Source organism: Micromys minutus (assembly GCF_963924665.1).
Source record: "Micromys minutus genome assembly, chromosome: 4".
In the NCBI taxonomy this organism is placed as follows: Eukaryota; Metazoa; Chordata; class Mammalia; order Rodentia; family Muridae; genus Micromys; species Micromys minutus.
Genome location: NC_137973.1, coordinates 55,346,849 through 55,371,030, shown reverse-complemented (window position 1 = coordinate 55,371,030; position 24,182 = coordinate 55,346,849). Strand labels below are relative to the sequence as shown.

General features: G+C 37.1%; 1 protein-coding gene across 2 annotated transcripts in view; it reads left to right on the top strand.

Annotated features, from left to right (window-relative positions):
• The window catches only part of FNBP1L (formin binding protein 1 like), an 81,535-nt gene extending 60,915 nt beyond the window's left edge, over window positions 1-20,620 (top strand). The window contains exons 8-15 of one of the 2 annotated variants that reach the window (XM_080915306.1): window positions 453-599; window positions 1,505-1,708; window positions 10,086-10,195; window positions 12,332-12,464; window positions 12,979-13,073; window positions 15,868-16,016; window positions 17,939-18,097; window positions 19,296-20,620. In XM_080915306.1, coding sequence (XP_080771432.1) covers window positions 453-599; window positions 1,505-1,708; window positions 10,086-10,195; window positions 12,332-12,464; window positions 12,979-13,073; window positions 15,868-16,016; window positions 17,939-18,097; window positions 19,296-19,303 — 1,005 coding nt within the window. In that variant the 3' untranslated portion in view covers window positions 19,304-20,620. Of the gene's footprint in view, window positions 1-452; window positions 600-1,504; window positions 1,709-10,085; window positions 10,196-12,331; window positions 12,465-12,978; window positions 13,074-15,867; window positions 16,017-17,938; window positions 18,271-19,295 lie in introns of those variants that run through there. The other variant, XM_080915305.1, reaches the window with a different exon arrangement.
• The last annotated feature ends 3,562 nt before the right edge of the window (window positions 20,621-24,182 follow it).

Genomic DNA, 24,182 nt, shown 5'->3' with positions numbered 1-24,182 from the left:
GATCCTTCATCCAGCTAGGTCTTACTCAAGTACCCTGAACCAGCTTAAGGAGTACATCATAGACTTTTACCTTACGGGTAACTGCTTTAAAGGGGTGTGTGACAGGGATTAATACTAGAGTTTGGTGTTTAAATGGAACATTTCCTGAAAATATAAAACTACTCTGATTCAAGAGAAAAGGCTGGGTGAGGTGTGGAGCAGAGACCTGGTTGCCAGTTGTGTAATGTTTTAGATGATTTTTAATATCAGTATTAAAAACCTTGTATTTTCCTCCTTTTATTATTTTATAGGCCTTAGATTGTAAGAATTATTAAGTCCCTACAGCACTATTGAAAGGTCTCAAAATAAAAGTTGTAATATGAAAGAAATATTTTGGGGGCTGGTCACTAATTGTTCTCCTTCAGAATAGAACATTTAATTTTTACTTCCTTGTTTGAATTCTGGATTATTAGCAACTACAAGAAATGGATGAACGAAGGACTATTAAACTCAGTGAATGTTACAGAGGGTTTGCAGACTCAGAGCGCAAAGTTATTCCTATCATCTCAAAATGTTTAGAAGGAATGATTCTTGCAGCAAAATCAGTTGATGAAAGAAGAGTAAGTACTGTCTAATTGTCTGAGTTAGTGCATGTGGTAGAGTTATGCATTTGAAGTTAATGAACGGTTTGGGAACAGAGTAAAGTAACCTAAGGAATACTTGCTTCTTAACTATGCTCTGTATCAGAAAGCCTTGCATAAGTTAGATTCCTACAATAAGTTCAACTTAAAATTCCTTGAAATAAACTTGCAGCCCTCTCCTTTCCATTATTTCTTGCTAATCCAAGATTATAACTTTTGAACTATGTGTTTGAATTATTATATTATGCTGTTATTCCAATGAAAGTTTAGAGAAGGATGTGGTTAGATTGGTCTTGTGTAGTCAATCTTGAATGCAAGAGTTAGTGCTTAAGCTGATCAAGAAACATTGTAGAAGAAGAGGGCATCAGGAGCCAAGGACATACCAGTCTTGTTCTTGAGAGCATAGAAGCATCACAGCTTAGCCAAAGGGGAGTCTTAGATCTGGATATTTCTCAGCAAATGCTGACTGAGTTAGTAGGAAGAATGGACAAGTAGACTCTGACATTCCGAGGGGAAAACAAGAAAAAGGAACTAATTTTGTAAGAGTGTCAGATATGTGCCGTGTACGTTAGTGTCCCCAGAAAGTCATTCAGTGCTAGCAAAAAGCCTACCTGCAACTAACTGCACCCCAAAATTTAACTAAAAAGAAAAGGCCTTTAGTTTCTTTAATTGAGAATTTCAAAGTAAGTGTCTGTATGTGTGTGTTATATTTTTTCACTTGGGATTTATATATTGAATGCTTATTCCATCATTCAGAGAGAAATTATTTTCTTTAAGCCTTTGGTGATTAGTATAGAATAATTTCTTTAAAGTTTTATTTAAAAATTTTTGAAAGCATTAATGTACTGTTAACAACTTTTTAAAAAAATGTTTCTTATATATAGGATTCTCAAATGGTAGTAGACTCCTTCAAGTCTGGCTTTGAACCTCCAGGAGACTTTCCATTTGAAGATTACAGTCAGCATATTTACAGAACCATTTCTGATGGGACCATCAGTGCATCCAAACAGGAGAGTGGCAAGATGGATTCCAAGTCCACCGTAGGGAAGGCCAAGGGAAAATTGTGGCTCTTTGGAAAGAAACCAAAGGTAAAAAACCGTAAAATCCTCATATGCTAATCAAACTCTTACTTAGTAAGTTGAATAGATAATAATTTACGGCTAATAGAGAAATAATTTCATTCAGCTTGGATGATTCAATTAATCTTTCACTAATTAGAAAAGTCTTGTACCTTAAGTACTTAATAATGTAGAAGAATATTAACTAAGTTTTAATATCTAGTTAAATTATACATTTTTACAATTTTATTATATAGAGTGTCAAAATTCAAAGCCAGTGTTTCACTGTTACTACTTACTACAGTGGAGATCCTTAGTTGGAATAAATGATTAAACTCACTGATAATCAGTGTCAAATTAGCTGTTATAGCTCATACTACTACAACCTTTTATTATCCACATGCGATTTTAATGAGAAGGGCTCAGTGTTCTTGATTAACTTCAGCTTTTAGGAACCTCTAGTTTACTAAGAGAATCTTGCTCTTCTTGTCAAACCCCGGATTTGATGTACTGTTAATTTTTGGAAGCTTACCACATGATCAAACTGAATAGTGCAGTACTTTGTCTTTCTTGTAAATCTAGTGATTGTGTGGGACCAGCAAGGAGAGATGTATTTTTGTCTCCATACACTGTAATTTTTAAAGTGTGCTTATTTAATTTATTTAGTACTTAGATCTTGGCATATGAAAGTATATACAATTTAACTCAGATTCTCTAACTGCTAGTATTTTTAAAAACACATTTATTGGTAACTCGGGCTTTACCTATGCTTTTAATACTACTCTCCAGTGAACAGGTTGAGCGGTGAGACCTCTCTTGGTCACAGAGAGCAGCCAGAGCAGCTTAGAAAGAGGAGCATACCAGTGCTTATTTAAGAAGCGATGGCCTGAGAGGAAAGCTAGGATGTGATGGGAATCAGATATTGTAGAACCTGCATTTTGTGTGATAACTTTAACTATAGGTGATGCTTTATCTCTTGACAAGTACAAGTTAAATAACCTGTATAGAATCCATCATGATACTAACATGCTAAAATACAGGAAAAAAAATTTAGTCTAGGTTATGTTGTTCTCACTAACATAATTTGTATATATTTTAATCTATCAGTTTGAAAAAGCAGTGAAATGATATTGTTTAAAAGTAACTGAGTTTTAAAAGATAATGGTTTTAACAAAACTGTGTTTATTCTCTATTTTCATAGAAAACTTTATTTAAAATGTATTATGTGAAAATATGTTGCCAGAAATAGAATTTTCATTTAGGACAAAAACTATGCACATTTGGCTTATTGATTCCTTTCTTTATTTCCATATTAGCCACAGTCCCCACCCTTAACCCCTACTAGTTTATTCACATCCAGTACTCCTAATGGGTCCCAGTTTCTCACATTCTCCATTGAGCCCGTGCATTATTGTATGAATGAAATAAAAACAGGGAAGCCCAGAATTCCTTCTTTCAGAAGCCTCAAAAGAGGGGTAAGTTTAATAATGGGTTGAAATGCATGATGGCCTAATTGTGTGTGTAGTGTGGCTTTTCAATACTCTCCACCCTCATTATAAGGCTCTCCTATCAAGACACAGTTTAAAATCACCACAGAATTAAGTATAGCTGCCCTCAAGTAAAAACAACTCCTCTTTATAGCATTTGAAATGTTCAACCATAAAAAATGGTATTATAAAGAGGGTGCTGGGTACAGTCATATTTTAGCTTTTTTTGTTTATGTGAACTCATATGTCCACCATTGTCTTGTAATGTATTTACATTTTTAAGACTTTCAGTAATTTGTCACTGGAGTTGCTCTTGTAATGATTTGTCACTGATGCTGACTTCACCTACCAATTTTATAAAACCTTGTTCTGTTGACAGTAAAATGTCAAGCTTGATTTTTATGCCCTACATACTTTTAGATGCATAAAATATAATTTCTAATACTTTAATAAAAATTAAAAGCCAATGTGAGTGAAACACAGCTTTATAATTCTAGCACCTGGAAGGCTGAGGCAGGAGGATAGAATTCGAAGCTAATCTGCATTGCAAATGAAGTTTAAAACCAGTCTTAGTTATACAGAGAAATTATATCTTCAAAAGCAAAAGAGTAAAAACAAAAAGGAAGCTAAGTATATTAAATGCAAAATCTTATATATCAAATTAATATACTTGAAAATATCATTAAATTATAAAGCCTATAAAATATTAGGTATCATGGAATTTTCTTGAACTAAGTATAAACTTTTTTTTAAACTGGAGTTTTGTTTTTTACTTTTTTAAAATTGACCAGCCTTGGACATCAAGTATTCCTAATAGTACTCTGCAAATGAAAATGTATAGAGTAGAAAAATTTAAGTGCAGTGTCTCTTAGCAATCACTGTTAAACTACTAATAAATTAATGGAACCTAGGTCTCTGTGTATATGAAACACTCTTTCACTAAACTAACTACTCCTAGTCCACCAATTTTTTCACTTTCATGCTTGGATTTAGGTAGTGCTCTTAATTATACAGCTACAATTTAGGTTAATTTATAGGAGTTTTGGCCATTTGAAAGACAGGGATGATAAATTTATAGAATGAGATTATTAACATTAATATAGGAATAGTGTGCTCTTTTCTCTTTCCTTTCTGTAGCTTTTCACAGAATTAAAATGCATTTTAGACACCTGAAGAACAAAATGTATTTGTTTAGGACAAGATCACATTTTTTTTTTATTCTAAACTATTAAGACAGTATGACAAGCTTCACAGATGGCAGTAATAACAGACCAATCCAGTGTGTTAGCATCTCCTTCAACTACCTTTTTTATCTCTCAGCTTCCCTGACTGCATGTGGGCAGTTCATGACCCTTAGAAAGATTCCTCACAGATGTTTGTGTTTCACTCACAAGCATCTTGGCTTTCACTTTGGAAAGCTTTTTATTCTTGTGTGAGAGACTTTTGGGGGGGGGATTTCTTTTGCCTTTGTTACAAGGTAAAATTTTTAAGTTGCTTCTCATAGAAATACATAGTAAATTTAATTATATGGAAAAATGTAATGAGGTTTAGAACTATGTGGCCTGGAGCGAGAATCTTGGAATCAGAATTTTACAGTCAGCTTACCCACTGTTAGCTTTATTTTCATATGTTGCTTTAAATTGTCACACATTGTTTTTATAATTCTGGGAAACTGAAATCTCCTCCGTGTCTTAGTTGCCATAGCAAATAACTGGAGGATTAGAGGACAGAACAGGGAGGAAAGTGCTTATTTTTGGGATTGGAGTTTTATATTTTGATTGTTTTTTTTTCAAAGTTTACTAGATAATATTTGAAAATTAATACTGGAGATAGAGATGTTTTCTTTCCACTCAAGAATTACACAAAGAAAGTAGACCTTAATAAACTCTTTTTTTACATGTATTTACATGGACTTCTTAGTTCTCTAAGCTTACAATGTAGGCCTTGGGACAGTTTGTAGCTGCTGAGTTGTACCTTCAATTCAGAAGCTATTTTCTGTCTTGTTGGATATTGTGTTTCCTAAGTAGGTTCTAAAACACATACATATAATATAAATATGTTTACTTTTAAAGAAAACCTGGTGCATGCTGTCTCATAATTTAGGATTTGAAAAATGTTACACCAGAATGATGTTTTCCAGTTTGACAGTTGGGCCCCTGGATGTATCCCACGGGATAAGGTTTTATAATTGCCCTCGTGGTCTTAAGTTCTAAGAGAGTGTTTGGGAAACACACCCAAACTTGACTGCTTAATACACAAATTAGCCTTTTTATCTCCCTAAGCGCTTTCTTTAGTTTTCATAGACATTTCTTTTTAAAGTAATAGAATCACCTAGCTTATAATAGGAATCCATGTTTGTGTTTTAATTATACATAAGCCTATAGAATTCAGAATACAGTTCCCAGGGTTTTGGCCTGTTGTAAGATGAAACCTACCTAATTAGTTTCATTCCCTAACTTAATGTTAGTTCTCCTGTATTTTGTACTACCTTAAGATGTAATTTTCTAATTTGTAAACTACTGTATGAAAGTGATTTTTACATTGAATGTGTATTAAAATCAATATTTGGGTTCTTATAAAGAACTTTTTCAGTGAATTTAAGTTTATTTTCTACTTAGTAAACTAGATAAGCTAAAATAGAAACATTTGATATTTCAGCTATAATTATTCTATTTTCTCTAAAAGATTAAAACATAAGTCAGGAAAGCAATTATATCACTCAGTTGTGAAAATTACTATAAAGATAAGGCAACTCAGTTAATTATTTTATTCCTTATCATGTACAATTTTGTTAGTATTTAAGCATATCATGGATACCTGTTTTTCTCACTGTGAATTTTGTGATAGCAAAATAAATTGATGTTTTTCTTTTTAAAAGTACTGACAGTCTAAAGAATGTTAAGCGTAGTTTAGAAGGACAGCAAATGTCATCTTTTTATCATGATCATTAATAAACATGGCCAACTCATCAGAGATAAAGGGTAGATATTTTTGCTAGATATTTATTAAATTTCTTTAAATTTTATCTGACAATTATTATCTTTCTTTAAACAAATTATGATTTAGAAAACAGGGACTTTTTTTTTCTTTTTCTTCTTTTTTTTTTTTTTTAATGAGGAATAGGGAGGATTGAACCCATGGCCTTGCACATATGAGGCCAATAGTCTACCACTGACATGTGTCTCCAGGCCCCCTAAATGAAGAAATTTTAAGACTAGTTAAATGTGTTGAGTGTGAAGGTTTGTAAAGCTTGATGCATATTCTAGAGCACTGTGTGTATGTGCACTTGTATGTGTGTCATGTGTGATGCGTTCTGTGCACTTGCAGAGCCTGTTGTCAGAACAGCGTGTGATACGTTGATTTATAGGAGCACCAGTAGTTGATCTCTTCAGACTCTGCTCATGCTGTCTTCTGATTGGTAGCTGAATTCAGGTTGCCAAAGGTGGAATTGTAAATTTAGGGCTATTTTTCAGGCATGTTGATTTCAATATAAAACCTAAAAAAATAGAAAACTCAAAGCAAAATTTAACCTATACCTTTGTGTCTAATAATATAAAGAATTTGATACTGGGTACCTTAAAATATTACCTTTACCAAACTTTGATTATATTTAAATCTAACATAGTGTCTGGATTATGAAACTTCAGGAAATGTTGCTTTCTGTAATGCATTGAGAAGGACATTTTGGTTTTGAAAGATTTCATAAATTGCCTTTTAAATGGCTAGCATTAGATCTTTTTTAGTCAGCACATTTCAAATATCAGTGCTTCTGAAAATGAATGACAGGAGTAATCACCTTCGTAAGATTCTCCTTAAAAGACTACATATGACGGCAGGACATTTTTGATCTTAGTAAATATAGAAAATATCTGCCCATTATCAGTGTGTGCTTTCCTTTTTTTTTTTTTTTTCCTTTTCATTTTTCTTTCTTCGCGCGTGTATGCAAGTAATTTGCTTTCCCAGATGTGCTTAATTTTTTTTTTCTGGCCTAATTGTTTGGATTGTAAAGTTTACATAATTTATTTTAGTATTGTAAAAAATATAGGCTATTGCATCTTCTGTACTATGATTTCATGTGAATAATTTACCATTTCTTTCTGTTTTCCATTGAACTATTCAGTGGTCGATGAAGATGGTAAGCCCTGTGTGCTGATCTGTATACTATACCAACATTAAATATCCTGAAAACATTGTTTGATTTAATTCAGAACAAGTGTTAAAGTACATTCCACATTTCAGTTTGTATGATTTTTTTTTTAATTTAATCCATAGTCCAACAAATGCCAATACCTTTGGGTGTCACAGATTAGATAATAATGTGCTTAACTGTCATCAGCCCATCAAATTCTTAAATGTTATTGGATAGAGTCCAGGTCGTGTTAAAGAGAATTCATTTTTAAAAAATTTTTAGTTAAATTTTTAAAGTTTCATGGTAGAGGAAAAGTTGATATTTTACAGAAGTAAAATTTAGAAAAATACTTTTAAATTTTACTTTCTTTAAGAAGTCATATGAATTTAACATTTACTTTATCGTAAGAATTATTAGGTTTTTCAAGAAAAGAAAAAGGTTTTGCTAATTTTATAATGGGTTTTGTTCTTTGTTGGGAGGCAAAAGTAATCTGCTTTGTGTGAGAGTGTGTGTATGTGTTTCCCATCCCTCTGTTTGAGATGTTCCTATATGCATTTATATCACATAGATTGATGATTTACAGTATGAAGAATTAACCCCTGAATAATTGGGTGCTTGAATAGAAAGCTATGCTCACAGATGTAGAAAGCAGATTACTGTTTTAGACATTTTTTGTTGAGACTTTTATAAGACAGGCTCTTAAATGCCTCGCATGGCTTTTTGAAGTCCTTAGTAAATATAATGGAATTGCTTCATGTTCTTATGTAAGAGTGTGTTATAATGTTGAAATGGAGTTAGGAGTGCAAGTGCCCTGGTTTCTATTGTCAAACTATTAGGCATCAAATATTAGGTAATAAAATGAATTAGGGTTACACAGATATTTGGAGATTTACCCATTGATAATGTCCAGTTATAACTCCCCCCAAAGCCTATTAAACTGAAATACGTGTTTTCATTTCTTTAAATTATTTTCAAAATTATTTTTCAAAATATAAAGTAGGTTATCTTTGTACAGTTACATGATAGTGTAATTCCTGGACCCCAAATTAGAATGAATCTAGTAAATTACATTGTTCATTAATTAGTAAGCTTAAAGGAATTTTATATTGGAGATTTTGCTATTCCATCATTTAGTTTAGATTTGGTTGATTGGCAATACCTGATATAAAACAAAAGCCACTGAATAGTGGCCCCACCTTTATTAGTTATTGGTGTTGAATGCCCATAATATATGGGCCACTATGGAAAGATTCTTAAGAGGTTCTTGTTATTAATTAATGGTAACATTTGATCGTGGTTTTTCCTGTGAGTTTCTTTTTGTTTAAAAGTAAATGATGCATGTATGGAGAGGTGGCTTGGTCATTAAGAGCACTGGCTGCTCTTACGGAGGACCCAGGTTCAGTCCCCAGCACTTACATGATAGCTCACAACAGTTCCAGAGAATCCTGTGCTCTCCTTTGGCCTCTGCAGGAATAAGGTGTACAGACAAAGATGGAGGCAGGGAATCACCCATTATTCAAATAAAATAAGTTAAAAATGAATAAAATGTCCTTGTAACTGGTAAAATGAAGCTACTACGCATCTGTTGAAGACCTAAGTAGTCCAGAAAGAAAGAATGCATTTTATTTTGTAAGCTTGTCTCAGGAGTACTTAAAAAATTGAGAGCAATATTTATATCCAACCATTTTGAGAAGAAAAATGAAGGATAAGTATTAATTTTTGGAATGCAAGATGTTAATACAGGCTTTATTAAATGGATTCAGTAATGGTTTTATTATAATCTCTATATAATGTAGCTGAAGTAACAATGACTAAAATGACATTTGAGAGTAAAATGGAACTGAGTGTGGTGAGGCACTCTTGTAACCCCAACCCTGGGAAACTAGGACCGGAGGCTGGGGGTTAAGGGCTAGGCCACACAGTGAGGCATAGTCTTCAGGAGAAGGACGTCATTAGAATAGGAAAACCTGCACCTTTATACTAACATTTGTTTTACCTAGATTCAAAAGCATTGAAACATCTGATCAGGAATCCTCCCTAAAGGATTGTGTCAAGGTTGGGCATGGTGTCACATACTTACTTGAAAGACTGAGGCAGGAGCATCTGAGTGTACGTTACAGACTAGAGAGAGAGAGACAGAAGAGGGCTTATATCTTTCAGAAACAGCTGTGGTCTGTTATTTGGTTTTACATAAGACTGGAAGTGTATTACATATATATAATTTCTGATCCATAGATTAATTTTTTTAACGATCAGAATTTATTTTGTTTCCAAAGAATGGTCTAAAAAATATAATCATTCAAAAACTAGCTGCAGTATTGAAGTATACTTTAATCAGTTGTCTTCATGCGGTAAGTTGCTTATGTTGCTCAGTTATGAATTTCATTTTTTTTGTACATTCATGGTATTCTAAATGTCATGACTGGATTTTTTTCCCTTAAGCTTCTATGTAAGAGTACATACAAAGTAGTAAAATACTATAAATGAGAAATGTTATGTGTTCCCATTTTGTTGTTGCTGTAAGAAGACTCGTGTGTATTCATTTTAACTGTCAAGACTTGAAATAATATGATACAGTTATTAATTACCTGTATTTGGTAAGATTTCTGTTTTTATTTTCATGTTTTTATAAGTATGAAATTTAATCTTTGATTTTTTATTTTACTAATACATCTATAAATTTTTTAAAGGTTGGGGCTAAATAAAAATTGAAGTTAATTGCTTAATTTATAAAAAGGTAAAGTTAAAATATCTGAAAATATCTTAATAATGATTTAGACTCTCTTTCCAGGGCCCAGCACTAGAAGATTTCAGTCATTTGCCACCAGAGCAGAGGCGTAAGAAGTTACAGCAGCGCATTGATGAGCTTAACCGAGGGCTGCAGAAAGAATCAGACCAAAAGTAGTGTTCCCTTGACCCTCATTGTTCTCCCTTTCATGAACTAATGAATGATGTGTACATTGAGACATAGAATGTTCCCACATCTTTCATTCTGGGCTGGGGATATAGTTCAGTGCTGAGAGTGCTTGCCTAGCATTCATGAGGACCTGAGTTCAATTCCTGTCATTTCCCCCAAATCATATCCCAGTTGTTGAAACAGTTTGTAAAACTTTAATTTTTTTACTTTGTTATATATGAGTGTTTAATCTGCATGTACCACCTGCTTGCCTGGTACCTGTCAAGGCCAGAAGACCTCTAGAACTGGAGTTAAAAATGGTTGTGAGCTTCCATGTAGATGCTGGGAATAGAACCTGGGTCCTCCGAAAGAGCAGTCAGTGATTTTTTAATTTGAGTCATCTCTTCAGCCCCTGATACACCTTTGTTTGTTTTTAGGGAAAACTTTATGACTTACATATTATATAAATAAAAATAAAACATCAGGCTTAGGTTGATTGGTTGGTTGGTTGGTTGGTAGGTTGGCTTTTGTTTTAAATAGAGTATTTTGTTAGTCACTATTAGAATTCCACAGATTTGTAAAAACAGAAACCCAAAACATGGTAATTGCTTGTCAAGAGTAATTTTGCCAGCACCAACCACCTCCTCTATTTTATACACTTTTTAATGTTTGAATTACCATATTGGTTTAGTAAAGCATTGATTGAGGGATTATCATATAACTACACATCAAGCATTTTACATGAAGCATGTCATTAAATTCTTCAAATAGCCATCTGAGGCTGTTCTTCCTGTATAAATGGAGAAGTGGAACTTGGTTAGACATTGTATCCGAGTAGTATCAGGATAAGGGGGAAGAATATGAGTTAGGAAATGTCTTAACTACTTGTACCAGTCTGTTGGTAATGCGGGTAAATGGTCTTTAGAAGTTTCAAGTGGGTGACAGCACATTAGCAACTGTTCTAAAGGTCACAGAAACTTGTATGTGAGTAGATCAGATATCAGGAGAGGAGAGAAGGGAAGTTGTTGAGGAACTACCTTGTAGATACTGAGAAAGCTATGAAATTAATTGAAAACTTAAGTTTGTGTGAAGGTAAAAATTATGCTTATATGTTCTGAAAAATGCACATGGAATGTATCTAGTTCAGTGTAGAACCATATACATCTAGAACTTTAAAAACTGGAGACAGACACTGAAGAATCCTCTGAAGATCAAAACATTCTAAAGAGGAGTGTAGGATGAGAGGAGAAAAAACTTCTTGTCATTTATATAACAGACATTTAAAAGTTGAACAAAGAAGAAGCCAGTGATTGTTAAGAAAGCAGAGGCGAGGAGAAAAGGAAAATGCAACCTTAGGTTTAGCAGGATGAGAGTATTAAGGAGGACTAGTCAGCAGTGCTGGGTGCTAGCATCAGGGAGAACTGACTGGGCATGGTGTCTGACAGTGTGACTAGAGAAGAGGAGTAGGCTAACAGGAACCGGCAAATAGCTGAAGGGGGTGCACGGGTAAAGATGCCATTACTATTTCCAGCTCAGGTGAGTAGGAGGACAGTGGCGCTGTGGGAAATGAGATAAGGAATGCTGATGGAATAATGTTAATAAGGAAATAGAATGAGTTTGCTTTAGAGCCAGGCATGGCGGCCCAGGTCTGTAATCCTAGCACATAGGAAAATCAAGATTTTAAGGCCAGCCTAGACTATCTAGTAAGACCCTTTCTCAAAACAAAGCAAACTAATGAATTTTGGTTGAGAAAGAATGAATGTAAGAACACTGTGGCATGTTTTACCAGCTGTTTAGTAAGTTCATGTATGTATAAGTTATATAGTAAGACATGAGAAATGTTTTTATTAAGTCTTTTAAATGTAAACTCAAGCAATAACATTTTTAAAAAGTATTTCCTTAAATTACTGACTGTATATACATAGTCATACACACACACATCTCTGCACAAATTGTCTTAAGTTAGGATGTGTGAGTGTGTGTGTGTGTCTGTGTGTGTATGTGTCTGTGTGTCTGTCTCTAAATCCAAACTTAGAAGTGTGATTTTTTAAGGTTCAGATAAACTTAGATCTCCAAAGATAAATGGATCTAAAAGCACATGAAGTGGATGTTTAATTTTGTGGTTTCCTTTCATTTCTCAGAGAAGCACTCAACAAAATGAAAGATGTGTATGAGAAAAATCCACAAATGGGGGATCCAGGAAGTCTGCAGCCTAAATTAGCAGAGACCATGAATAACATTGACCGCTTACGAATGGAAATCCACAAGAATGAGGTACATTTGTTAACTCAGCAGACTGAGACAATAGTATATTTTTAAATATTTTATAAACTTTACTGAAATAGATTGGATTTTGCCAGACTTATATACCAATATTTATGTTTAACTTTAGAATTTATGAACCAAAGTATTATTATGATATATAATTATCAAATTATCAGCCTACTCATTTTGTTACTTAAACTTTCATATAAAGCTAAACACACTATTTTTAAAATCAACTATAAAATGCCAGGCAGTGGTGGCACACACCTTTAATCCCAGATTGAAGCAGGTGGATCTCTTAGTTTGAGGCCAGCCTGATATACAGAGTGAGTTCCAGGACAGGCAAGGGTATACAGAGAAACTCTATCTCAAAACAAACAAAGTCAACTATAAACTTAATCACTATATACATTAGAATAAAGTTTGTCTAAGAATCATGAAGTCTCAAAGTACATTTAAATTCAGGGTGCCTTAGGAATTTTCAAACTTGCTCAACTGTCTGGTTTTTTGTTTTTCTTTGAAGGCATGGCTCTCTGAAGTTGAAGGCAAAACAGGTGTAAGAGGAGACAGAAGACACAGCAGTGACATAAATCATCTTGTGACACAGGGGCGAGAAAGGTCAGGTTTGTTTTAATTTTTATTTTTAACTTAAGTAATCATTTAATGTTCATCTTTTTTCTGAATTTCCTCCCCATTACTAAGTTTATCAAATAACTTCAGTCCTTTGAAACTGTTCTGTATATTAGGTGATGGTTGTAGGTAAAATAGGAAATTTCATCTTGTTCAATTCTAGTTGATCATACCCATGTACACCTAAGAATAAAAAACAACAATATCACAAAACAAAAATACCAAAAAAAAAAAAAAAAAAAAAAAGGAAAGAAAGAAACTATATTAGGCTTAGGAACCTCTGGGATGGGAAATATTTCACTGAGGTTTATATGGACCTGCATAGCTTATGACCAAAAAAAAAAAAAAAAAAAATACTGTGAAATTGCTTTGAGTTTAAAGAAGAAGAAAAGGAGTCATGTCTTATTAGTTTAGACAGCTTTTTGCAAGGTCTGCTTGTAAATACTATTTGTGGCATTTCTTCCTTAGTATGATGTATTTAGTTTTGTTTTTTTCTATCATAAGATTGACTGGCTTCATTTCAGATATTGGTCTAATCATTACAGCATAATTTGAGAATGCTCATTTTTTATGTTTTCTATCTCAATTTTCTAAAAACACAAAATAGAAGTTAGAATGGCCATTGTATAGCGTTGTTGGTGTAAGGAACTGGTGTAAGGCAGCTGGTGGTAAAACCCTTGGTTGTAATGTGCATCTCACAGGTGTAAGTACTTCTTTTCCAGTTTCTCTCATTTCAGAAAAGAATTCTTATTTTCAGTTTATCAAAAGGGAGCAACAGATAACTGGTCTTTGTTATTAGAGTAAACCCTCAAGTTAAATAGGTGTAGTTTTTCTAGTATGTGTAATTTAAAATGTACTTTTATAACTTACCTAAGTGTGTTGCTAGGGTGTTGAAGGGAGGGGGTTTGTGTATGCACGTGTGCATGCACACACACACACACTCACACTCACACTCTCTCTCTCTCTCTCTCTCTCTCTCTCTCTCTCTCTCTCTCTCTCTCTCTCTCTATTCTTTTGGATTTTCTAGCATACTAATTTCCCTTCATCAATTGGAAATCATTTTATTAGAATTTGGAGTCTTGGTTTTAAGCAAAACGAATTCTTGTACTGGCTTGGAATAAAAGTTTGCTTTATTAAATAATTTAAGAGACAGCCTAGATAATCTTCATAGAACTCAATTTTTTTCTACCTCTTAGCTGTTCCTCCTCCTATGCAAGATTTAATCTGATTTTTTTTTAATTCTATATATTTTTATACCCAATGAAAAAGACTACCTTGGGGTTTTTTTTTTTTAATTATTTTATTGGATATTCTCTGTATTTGCATTTCAAATGTTATCCTTCTTCTCCCTCCACTTGCTTCCATGAAGGTGCTCCCTCTCCTAATCGCCCTCTCCACCTCAGGGCCTTGGCATTCCCCTATACTGGGAAAACACACCTTCACTGGACTAAAGGCCTCTTCTCCCATTGATACCAGACCATTCCATCCTCTGCTACATATGCAACTAGAGCCATGGGTCTCTTTATGTGTGCTCAATGGTTGGTGTTTTAGTCCATTGGAATTCTGGCTATTATAAATAAGGCTGCTCTAAACATAGTGGAGCATGTGTCCTTGTTAGATGTTGGAGTGACTTTTGGGTATATGCCCAGGAGTGGAATAGCTGGGTCTTCAGGTAGTACTATGTCCAATTTTCTGAGGAATCGCCAGACCAATTTCCAGAGTGATTGTACCATCTTGCAACCCCACCAACAATGGAGGAATGTTCCTCTTTCTCCACATCCTCACCAGCATCTGCTGTCACCTGAGTTTTTGATCTTAGCCATTCTGACTGGTGTGAGGTAGAATCTCAGGGTTGTTTTGATTTGCATTTCACTGGTTACTAGGGATGTTAAGCATTTCCTTGGGTGCTTCTCAGTCATTCGATATTCCTCAGTTGAAAATTCTTTGCTTAGCTCTGGACCCCATTTTCTAATGGGATTATTGAGTCTCTGGAGTGTAACTTTTTGAGTTCTTTCTATATATTGAATATTAGCTCTCAATTAGATGTGGGGTTGGTAAAGATCCTTTACCAATCTGTTGGCTGCCGTTTTGTCTTCTTGACAGTGTCCTTAGCCTGTCCTCCTTTGCAGTTTCATGAGGTCCCATTTGCCGATTCTTGATCTTAGAGCATAAGCCATTGATGGTTTGTTCAGGAAAATTTCCCCTGTGCCTATGTGTTCTAAGGTCTTGCCCACTTTCTCTTCTAATAGTTTCAGTGTACTGATTTTTTTTTTTTTAAGCTTGCAGTTTTTCTCCAGGTTAAAGGAGAAAAGGAAGTGGGCTTTTCTTGAGCAGTCCTGGGCAGAGCCCTTCTGTCTGCTCTGCAGGAAGGACCACTGGTGAGCTGCTATGTGCACTTGCTGAGCTCACAGCTTCTCATGAGCTGGATCACAAACAGCATCACTGTGGACTAAACGTAGATCTGGTGATTCTGCTAAGGAATGTCTCTGACATTAGAAACTAGTGTCTACTGCAATGTTCCATGTCCTCTTTAGCTCCTGTAATAGTGAAGTGTGCTGACCGAGCATCACTCTAAACATTGCAGTCCTTGTTTACTTCAGGAAATTAAGTGAAGACTCATTTTGTATTACCAAAAGCAATTTACATTGTTAATGTTGGAAAATGGGGCTCAATATGGAAGTACGTCACTGACACCTAATTTCTTCCAAGATCAACTTATAAATAAAACACACGGAGTTCTCAAGTTTCGATACCTGATCAGAGATTCTTTAATGATTTTTAGCCCCGAGGGAAGTTACACTGATGATGCAAACCAAGAAGTTCGTGGGCCACCCCAACAACATGGTCACCACAGTGAGTTTGATGATGAGTTTGAAGATGATGATCCCCTGCCTGCTATTGGACACTGCAAAGCTATCTACCCTTTTGATGGTATGATGCTCTATTACTATTATTAAGTTGTTTATTTACCTTACGTCCTGATGGTAACTTCCTCTCCCTCCTCTCCTCCCAGTCCCTTTCTATCACCTCACCTTACGCCCTCCCCCTTCCTCCTCAGAAAAGAGGAGGCTTCCCATGGGTATCAAGGAGCCTTGGCGTATCCTGATGTAGAAGATTAGGCGTATATTCTCTTATCGCTTAGACAAGGCAGGCAACAGAGGCAGTCTGAGTTCCTGCTGTTAGAAGTCCTATAGACCAAGCTGTTACATATGTACTTTGACTTAGGTCCATTCCGTATATGCTTTCTGGTTGGCAGTTCAGTCTCTATGAGCTCCTCTGGGCCCAATTTAGGTTTTCTTGTGGTGTTCTTGACCCTCTGGTGCCTTCAAACCTTTCTTCCCCTCTTCTAAAGGATTCCCCAAGCTCTGCCTAATGTTTGGCTGTGGGTCTGTACATCTGTTTCCATCAGTTGTTGGGTGAAGCCTCTCCAATGACAGTTATGCTAAGCTCCTGTCTGCAAGCATGGCAGAGTATCATTAAAAGTGTCAGGAGGTGGACTCCCTCTCATGGCATGGGTCTCAGGCTGTAGTCTCTCCCTCTGCTCACCCCCCCACCCTTATCCCACATCTTCCTCATCCCTACCCTCTCCTCTGTACAGTCCCCTCCCTGGTATGTTGTTCATAATATATAATATTTGGTAAAATTGATTCTTCAAAGTAAGTCATCACTTACTTTAGTATTTTTAGCTAAGTGATACATTGTCAGACAATTACATTCCTGGTTCAGTAATTGTATAGTTTTAACTATGTTGTAAATATCACACATACACACACACACACACACACACACTCCTACACAAAAACACACACACAGAACTGAATTGAAAGAACGTCTTGTGTGCTGCCAGATCGTAAAACAGCTGATTACCTACAGCTCTAGATCCTAGATCTTACTCATACTCAGTTGTGCATAAAAGGCTGTGGCAACCTGAGCATGTAGCCCAGGCAAGGAGCAGACAGCTTGTAGATGTCATTTTATGCTCTGTGGAGACAGGAAGAGCTGGTGTGGCTCTCTGCAGTCATTTAGTCCTTTTTGTCACCTAACAAAAGAGTAGAGTGACACTTCCATCAACAGTTGTAAAATGCTCTGTAATTATCACCTTTTTTTATGTGTTGGTGTTACAATTGAGTGAAATCTTTAATTACTCTTCATTTTTAGAAAATATATTTAAAGGGATAGGGAGATCTCCTAGTGATTAAGACCCTTACTGCCTTTACTGAGGACCTAAGTTTATTCCTGGGAGTCCACATGGTTAAGAGAACGAATACCTGGAGGTGTCCTGATCTCCACACTCATACCCTGCCACATGCTTCCTTACATGTGCGCACTCTCTCTCTCACACACACAATAGGTTTTCTGTTTTCATGTGTGGTATTCATGGGTGCTTGTTCCTATGGAGGCCTGATCCTGATGTCAGGCCTCATCCTCAACCGCTCTTTGACCTCATTCTCGAGTCTTTGAATAGAACGCAGGGCTTACCGATACCACCCGTCCTGGCCAGCTTGCCCTGAGGACCCCCTCTGCATATATTATTTCTCTCACCCTCTCATCCCTACTATTTTCTGATTCATGCTTCATGAAGTTTTTAGATAGGAACATGGCTTAAAGAATTAGAGTTGTGAAATAGTGATTAGACTACCCTGTCAAATTACATAGTGTCTGTGTGTTACATAGTGCTCTGCCCAGTTGCTGAGAGCATTACAGAAAGGTGCTGCTGTGACCATCATGGACTCTTACATCTAGGTCTGATGAAGTGTAGTATTTCACGTTTGATAGTACATTGTGTTTATAACTTTTATCAGCACTACTGCAGTGCTTTAATGCTGCTTGTGCTTTGAAAACTTTCCACCTAGGGCATAATGAAGGAACTCTGGCAATGAAAGAAGGTGAAGTTCTGTACATTATTGAGGAGGACAAAGGTGATGGATGGACAAGAGCCCGGAGACAGAACGGTGAAGAAGGCTACGTTCCCACAACATACATAGATGTAACGCTAGAGAAAAACAGTAAAGGTGCAGTAACTTATATCTAAACTAACCAGGCAGCTTTGTGCCATGTACACGTAAAATGACAACACATTCAACAGGTCAGAAAAACCAAAAAGTTAAGGCATCCTGATGCATTGTTCACTATGTGAGCTGAGTGCAGGCTTGATCAGAGCGTGTGAATACTGCCACCAGGAATCTTTGACGCCTTACTGTTCAAGTGACGCTGGTGTGGAAGCTTAATCGATGCCTTTGCTTTCTGTCCTGCCTGTGTGTGTAAAGGATGTGTGCTTTTCTGCCTTATAGATAATAGATTTGATTAATAGGCAAGAATCATAGGTAGCACGTTCCCTGCCCCTTCACCTCAGAAACAACAGTGACTGATGATTAAAATAAACAAACCTGCTCTGAACTTTAGAAAGCTCATTCTCGGGAGTAGCTTATCCTAGGAGCTTGGATTTATAGCTTCAGGTTCTAGGAAGAAAAGTAATAGTTGGATAATTAGGTAAAATAACAGTCATTTTCCTTGCTATTCTTAACTTGGTTTCCTAAAGAAAAAAAACGAATACCTGGTATATAATCTATTTAATATGAGCTCATCTAGGAATCGCAGAATAAGTCACCTGGTGGAGCTTTGTATGCGAATAAAACAGCATTGAGACCTGAAAAGATTTCAGGGTTACTGGTAATGTTCAATGTTGTACAAAGTCCATTCCACGCTAATCTTATGTTTGTACTTTTCACTTGAAAGTGTCTTTTAGAAATATTACACCAGTGCTCACTTAGTTTCTGGCAGTTACTCATAGGAGAATTGGAATCTAACTCAGTGGAGGTGAAGGACAGTCTGCAATAAAGGAAGAAAGAGCAGACAGTTGAGACTCTTAGAGGAGAAACAAGAAGCAGGTTTTTTCCTGAGATGAAGAAAGATTTCTACCACCATTGTAGGCTTCATTTTAGCTGGTCATCTGCTGTCATCTGTTAGAACCATGTGACTGTACAGGGCAGTAGCCGTGTGACCACAGCCTCCTTAGCTGAGTGAGGAGACACAGGGCGCAGTAACGCTGGCCTTTGATCATCTTAGGTTTCACGGTTGTCTGGTGTTTTAATAGCTGACTATAAAGTAATTGTAGGTACATTTGGGACAGACACTTTAAACTGAATACCCCTTTTGGTCTTACCAAAGGTCTTCAGTAATTGTTTTTTTCTTTTTCCTCCTGGACTGCAGGTTCCTGAAGAGGGTTTCTGAGGAAATGGGCAAGATGTTGAAGGAGGTTACATGCAGCTGCTTTGGGGGAGGGTATTAGAGTTGTCAGGCTGAAAGAGAGAGTGAGAGAAGCAAGTTGCATGAATGCATGCATTTTTTTTTTACTAACGTCATTAGCATTTCCATACATTAAAAAGTCATTATAGTACCAGTCCTTAAATTCCTAGTTCACATGGAAGAAGGAAAAGAAAAGCCAGCAATGGCTGACCTCTTTTTTTCACCTACTGATACCAAATCAGAAAGTATGCAGAGCTGTCTTAAAGTTTGTCTTATTTTGGGCTGTCCAGTAGGACTATCTTCATCCAGCTCTGTTTAATTGGCTTTTAGACTCGTCGTCTGTTAGAACCCTTGCCATTTGTCAGTGTCTGCCTGCACCACCTCTGTGCTTGCTTAACATCCTGTTGCATGTCTAGAGTGACCTGGGCTTAGAGTTTTCAGGCATGTCTCTGTAATCCCCTGTTCTTGTCAAAGCTTTTGTTTCATTTTGCATTTGTAGTACAAACCACTTTGTCAGACATCTCAGCACTAATGTTTCCATCTTAGTATTTGTGTATGCTGCTAAAACTTCCCCACTGCAAACATTCCAGTTTTGACATGAAGACACAGTCTGTGACCCTGAAGTATTTATGATAAGAAAAAGAAAACATCTCTGCTCTAGCCTACAGCCCAGTTAAAGACTCTGTGAAATGTGACACATCTTCAGCACCTCAGTCTGGGAGAATCTGGTCAGCACTGAAGTCCTGGCATAGTAACACCGAAGGGACTATTTTCAAAAGTCAGCTGCTTCCATTCAAATGCTGCCTTAAAATTGAGTGCCTAAATCTGTTGATTGCCAACACTACCACTACAGTATCCCACAAAGGGCTTCGTGTGCCGGCGCAGTGCTCCGCCTCTAACTGTGGCGCCTCCGCAGCTGTGATGTAGCCTCGGTAGGTGACTTCTAGAGCTCTACCATGTGCAGTGGTGCATCTTCAAATTCATGGATCAAACTAAAGACCTGTCTGAGTCCATTTTACTTTCATCAGTGTATTTACGAGAAGTTTGATGGACCTTCCCCCTTCATCTTTTAATGGGGTGGTGACGATCTCCTTTGATTATTTTAATGATAGTCTGTTTCCAAGTGATGCTTTTGTTTGAACCAGATAAAATTTAGTGAAACTTTGTAATGATCTATGTGCACTTTTACTTGTAAAATGGAAATTTCTGTATGTTTATACTTGTAAATACGATGTCGTTAGTGCTCATGTTGTCCTGCCTCGAATTTGTGATTCTGTTAATGACTTGTATCTGAACTAATTTCTTAGTGGTCTTGTAACAGGGAGGGGTGGGTGGGAGGGTGATTTGTACCACTGAAGCTCCATTAATTTGGTTCTTTACTGTTTTGAGGGGAGAAAGAGAATGTGAAATGTTCTGTGTATTATTGGATTTCAAGCAATATTTTAGAAACTGTGTGACTGCTTTAATAATTTTTTCAATGCTATTTGAATCATACTACCAGTTATACTAAAGCTGAATGACAATTGTGTGAACATTAATGCCTTCGTAAGATCAAGCGCACCACTGTTACGCAGCTGACATATAGTATATTACCTTTGAGGCTAGTCAACTATACAGTTTTAGATAGTAAATCTCGTTACAGGGTTATTTATATAATGTGACATTATTCTATACTGACAGACTACATGAAGTAGTTTTAAATAGTAGTGCTATTTTTATTTCAGAAGTTAGCAATGAGAAGGAAATGTGACCTGGCTGTGTTTGTCTTCTTTACAGAGACTGAAGTATGTATGTTTTTTTGACTAACAATCGCAGAGGGCACAGTTCAAAGCTTTCTTGTAAAAACTGTTCTCTCCAAGCTGTCGTGTGTTTCTAAAGCTGGGGCTTGCTTGCCCAGAAGGCAAGTTCCTTCGTGTGGGGAGTACAACCTGTACATGGCTGTAACATCTGTAAACAGGACACTTGTACTTGTACAGTTTTAAGTCTTTCTTAAATCATTCTTAAACTTTGAACATGTGAGCTGTCTAAAGAAATCTTTTAATTTCTTAGTAATTTCCGCTTTGTGCACATACTGATTTCTTAATGGTAAAAAGCCTTGTTTATTGATGGTGTTCTCTGTTGAGAATATTTCCATGGAATAAAGCAGTCTTTTCATGGTCAGTTAAAACGTACACTCATCTTTCTCATCTTTTACTGCCTTAAGTGTGATAGAGCCCAGGTAATTCAAGCAGTTGCTAAGCTCCTAAAGTGGAATAGTCTTTTGGAGAAGCCATTTTAGGCACTTTATTTTGGTTTTTAGTTTCTTCCAAACTTTGCTAAAGGAAAGAATAGATGCTCACTTCTGGTGAATTTAAATCAGCTGTAATCATTTGAATCTATTTTTACTCAGCAATAGTCATGTTACACAGACGTCCGTTGGCCTCATCATCTCCCTGCATCTGTGTAAGGCTGTCCCTGGACCAACAGTCTGAACTGCCACAACACCTTGGCTAACACTTCTTCCTGACAAGTTGCAGAGCATCCATGCTTCCTGGGAAAGGACAAGACACAGAAGGAGAGCACTCACTGTGACTAGTGGCACATTATCTGTAACTTCAGGAAGTCACCATGACTGCAGGTTCTCAGAAGCCCAAAGGGAATAAAACTTGAGAGATTCGGGGCAGTGAGAAGCTGGGGTTTTTAAATGATGAAAATGAAAGATCAGTGCCAAGTTTGGAAGTAGACACATGCAGATCAATGAAAATAACATCAAATGGCATCGGGTTTTACAGCTTATAAAGGAACAGAGTTTACAGGAAGGGCAGGGGAAATGTCCAAGACGGCAAAAAAGATGTTTAACCAGGTTGAGCTCAAGGAAATCAAATCCCACTTCTAGAGAAAGAAAACCCCTTTATAACAGCATCAACAAAAAGAGAAGGAACCCAGCCCTATGGAGAAGATGGCATTGTGGGGTTTCTCTGGAGGAACAGAACCCAGGGAGTGAAGCTATGGTGTACAGTAAAAGGGGGTTCATTGGAGAGGCTTTACAGCCTGTGGTCTGGCTGCTCCACAGTGGGTCTCAGTGGAGAGGCCAAAATCCAATAGTTGGTCAGTGGAAGTCTCCGCTGGAATCCTGAAGTAGTAGGTTCTAATAACAGCAAAGGAATACCTCAGCAGCAGGAATGAGGAACTAGTTAGTGTGAGGGCAAACTGGAAAAAAGGGAAAGTTTGCTTTGTCCTTTTATGTGGGCCGCCACCAGGTGTGACCCAGATTTTGGTTGCCAACCTCGGCTGATCCAACCAAGAAAATTCTTCACGGTGCCAAGCTGCTTGGATTTAAGTGGACTCCAGGTCTAGTCAAGTTGACAAGATCAGCCATCAGTTACGTTGGCAGTTATTGAAAATCGAGAGATACCAGGAAATTAGGAAATGGGCAAACATAAGTTCTGGAGAGTAATTTCAGAAATGTTTGACAACCACCCGTAAAGGTAGTACATGATGTCAGCATGACTGGCTTAGGTTCCTTAGAAATCAGAGCCTCATTGTCTGGTACAGATACAGTCTAAGACGATTACTTAACCATCCTGATTTCAGCACCATTTCATTGTGACAAGATTCCTCTTTTATGACATGGTATAAGGATGGTATAAGCTTTTGTAACAAGCTTGTTTGGTAACCCAGCATATCAACCCTCAGGAGAATTTCTAAGAAAATCGTGTATGTGTAAAGCTTGAATCACACTGAATTAAGTGTCATGCAACTTACTAGGCACAAAAGTATGGCTGCCACTTCATCTATGAAGAACCACTAAGGGCCATTATCTTGCATTTGAATTTTATTTTGCTTTGTTTTGGCTGGGGTTTCCCAAAAGGTTCCTTGTTTTTTGTACCCTGAATATATTCCGTGTGAGCAGAGCTAATGTTCATGCTGTTTAGCATTTTCATGCATAGCCATATACTAAATGTTGAACCACGTCATGCTGTTTAATACCTCAGACAAGTCATAAAGGGAAGCATGTAAGTCCCAGCTCATGTGATCCAACCCAAAGAGTGTAGATGGTGCCCATTTTACTTAGCATTTCAGGTGTGCACACTTTACACAAAGCTAAAGCTCACTGTGGTTTACTGTTACTCTGCTGTCACAGATCCTTGGATGGGAGGGCTCTACTCTGTCGACACCCCAGAGAAATCCCTTATCCTGCTCAAGGGGCCAAAGGTGGGATCTCAGCTTGCGTTGCAACTGGAGGGATAGGAAAGGCGCACGGGCCCCTCCACATTGCAGTGATGCCCCTTAGCACGGTCTTCTAATTTTTTTGCCTTATTTGCTAACTTAATGTGTAGAGTGGAGAGCAGCCCCACCTTGCGCATTTGTGTCTACTCAGAATTCTTCAAATGACAGGGCACAGCTGTCATATTCTTCCCTCTACTTGGTTGGTCTCCAGAGTATTCTGTCTCCTTCTGCAAGTCCACCTCTGCTGACCCACTCAGAGGACCAAGTTGATGTGGTTCAGAACCAGAGGAAACCCTTCTGCCCGGTGTGTTTTCCTTCAGAAGTTTTCCCTCTGGCTTTGTCCTGCATCCCAGCAGCTATTTGACAGCTCATGGCTTCCTGATTAGCCAGTGTAGAAGTGCAGTCTGGGTGTGAAACCAGACAGGTTAGTGTTCACCATCTCACCGCCGCCTCTCTCCCCACTCTACTGTTCTGCCCATATAGTCAGCACCCAGAGTGTGCTATACTGTCTGGGGGCATCACCCCATGACTCCTCTCTGCAGGTGCCAGCTACCATGTTAGGAAATTCATGACTGAATTCAGAAGAGGAAACCACTGGGTGGTTCGCTGAATGGAGTGCCGGGAGGTACCATGCCTTGTGCT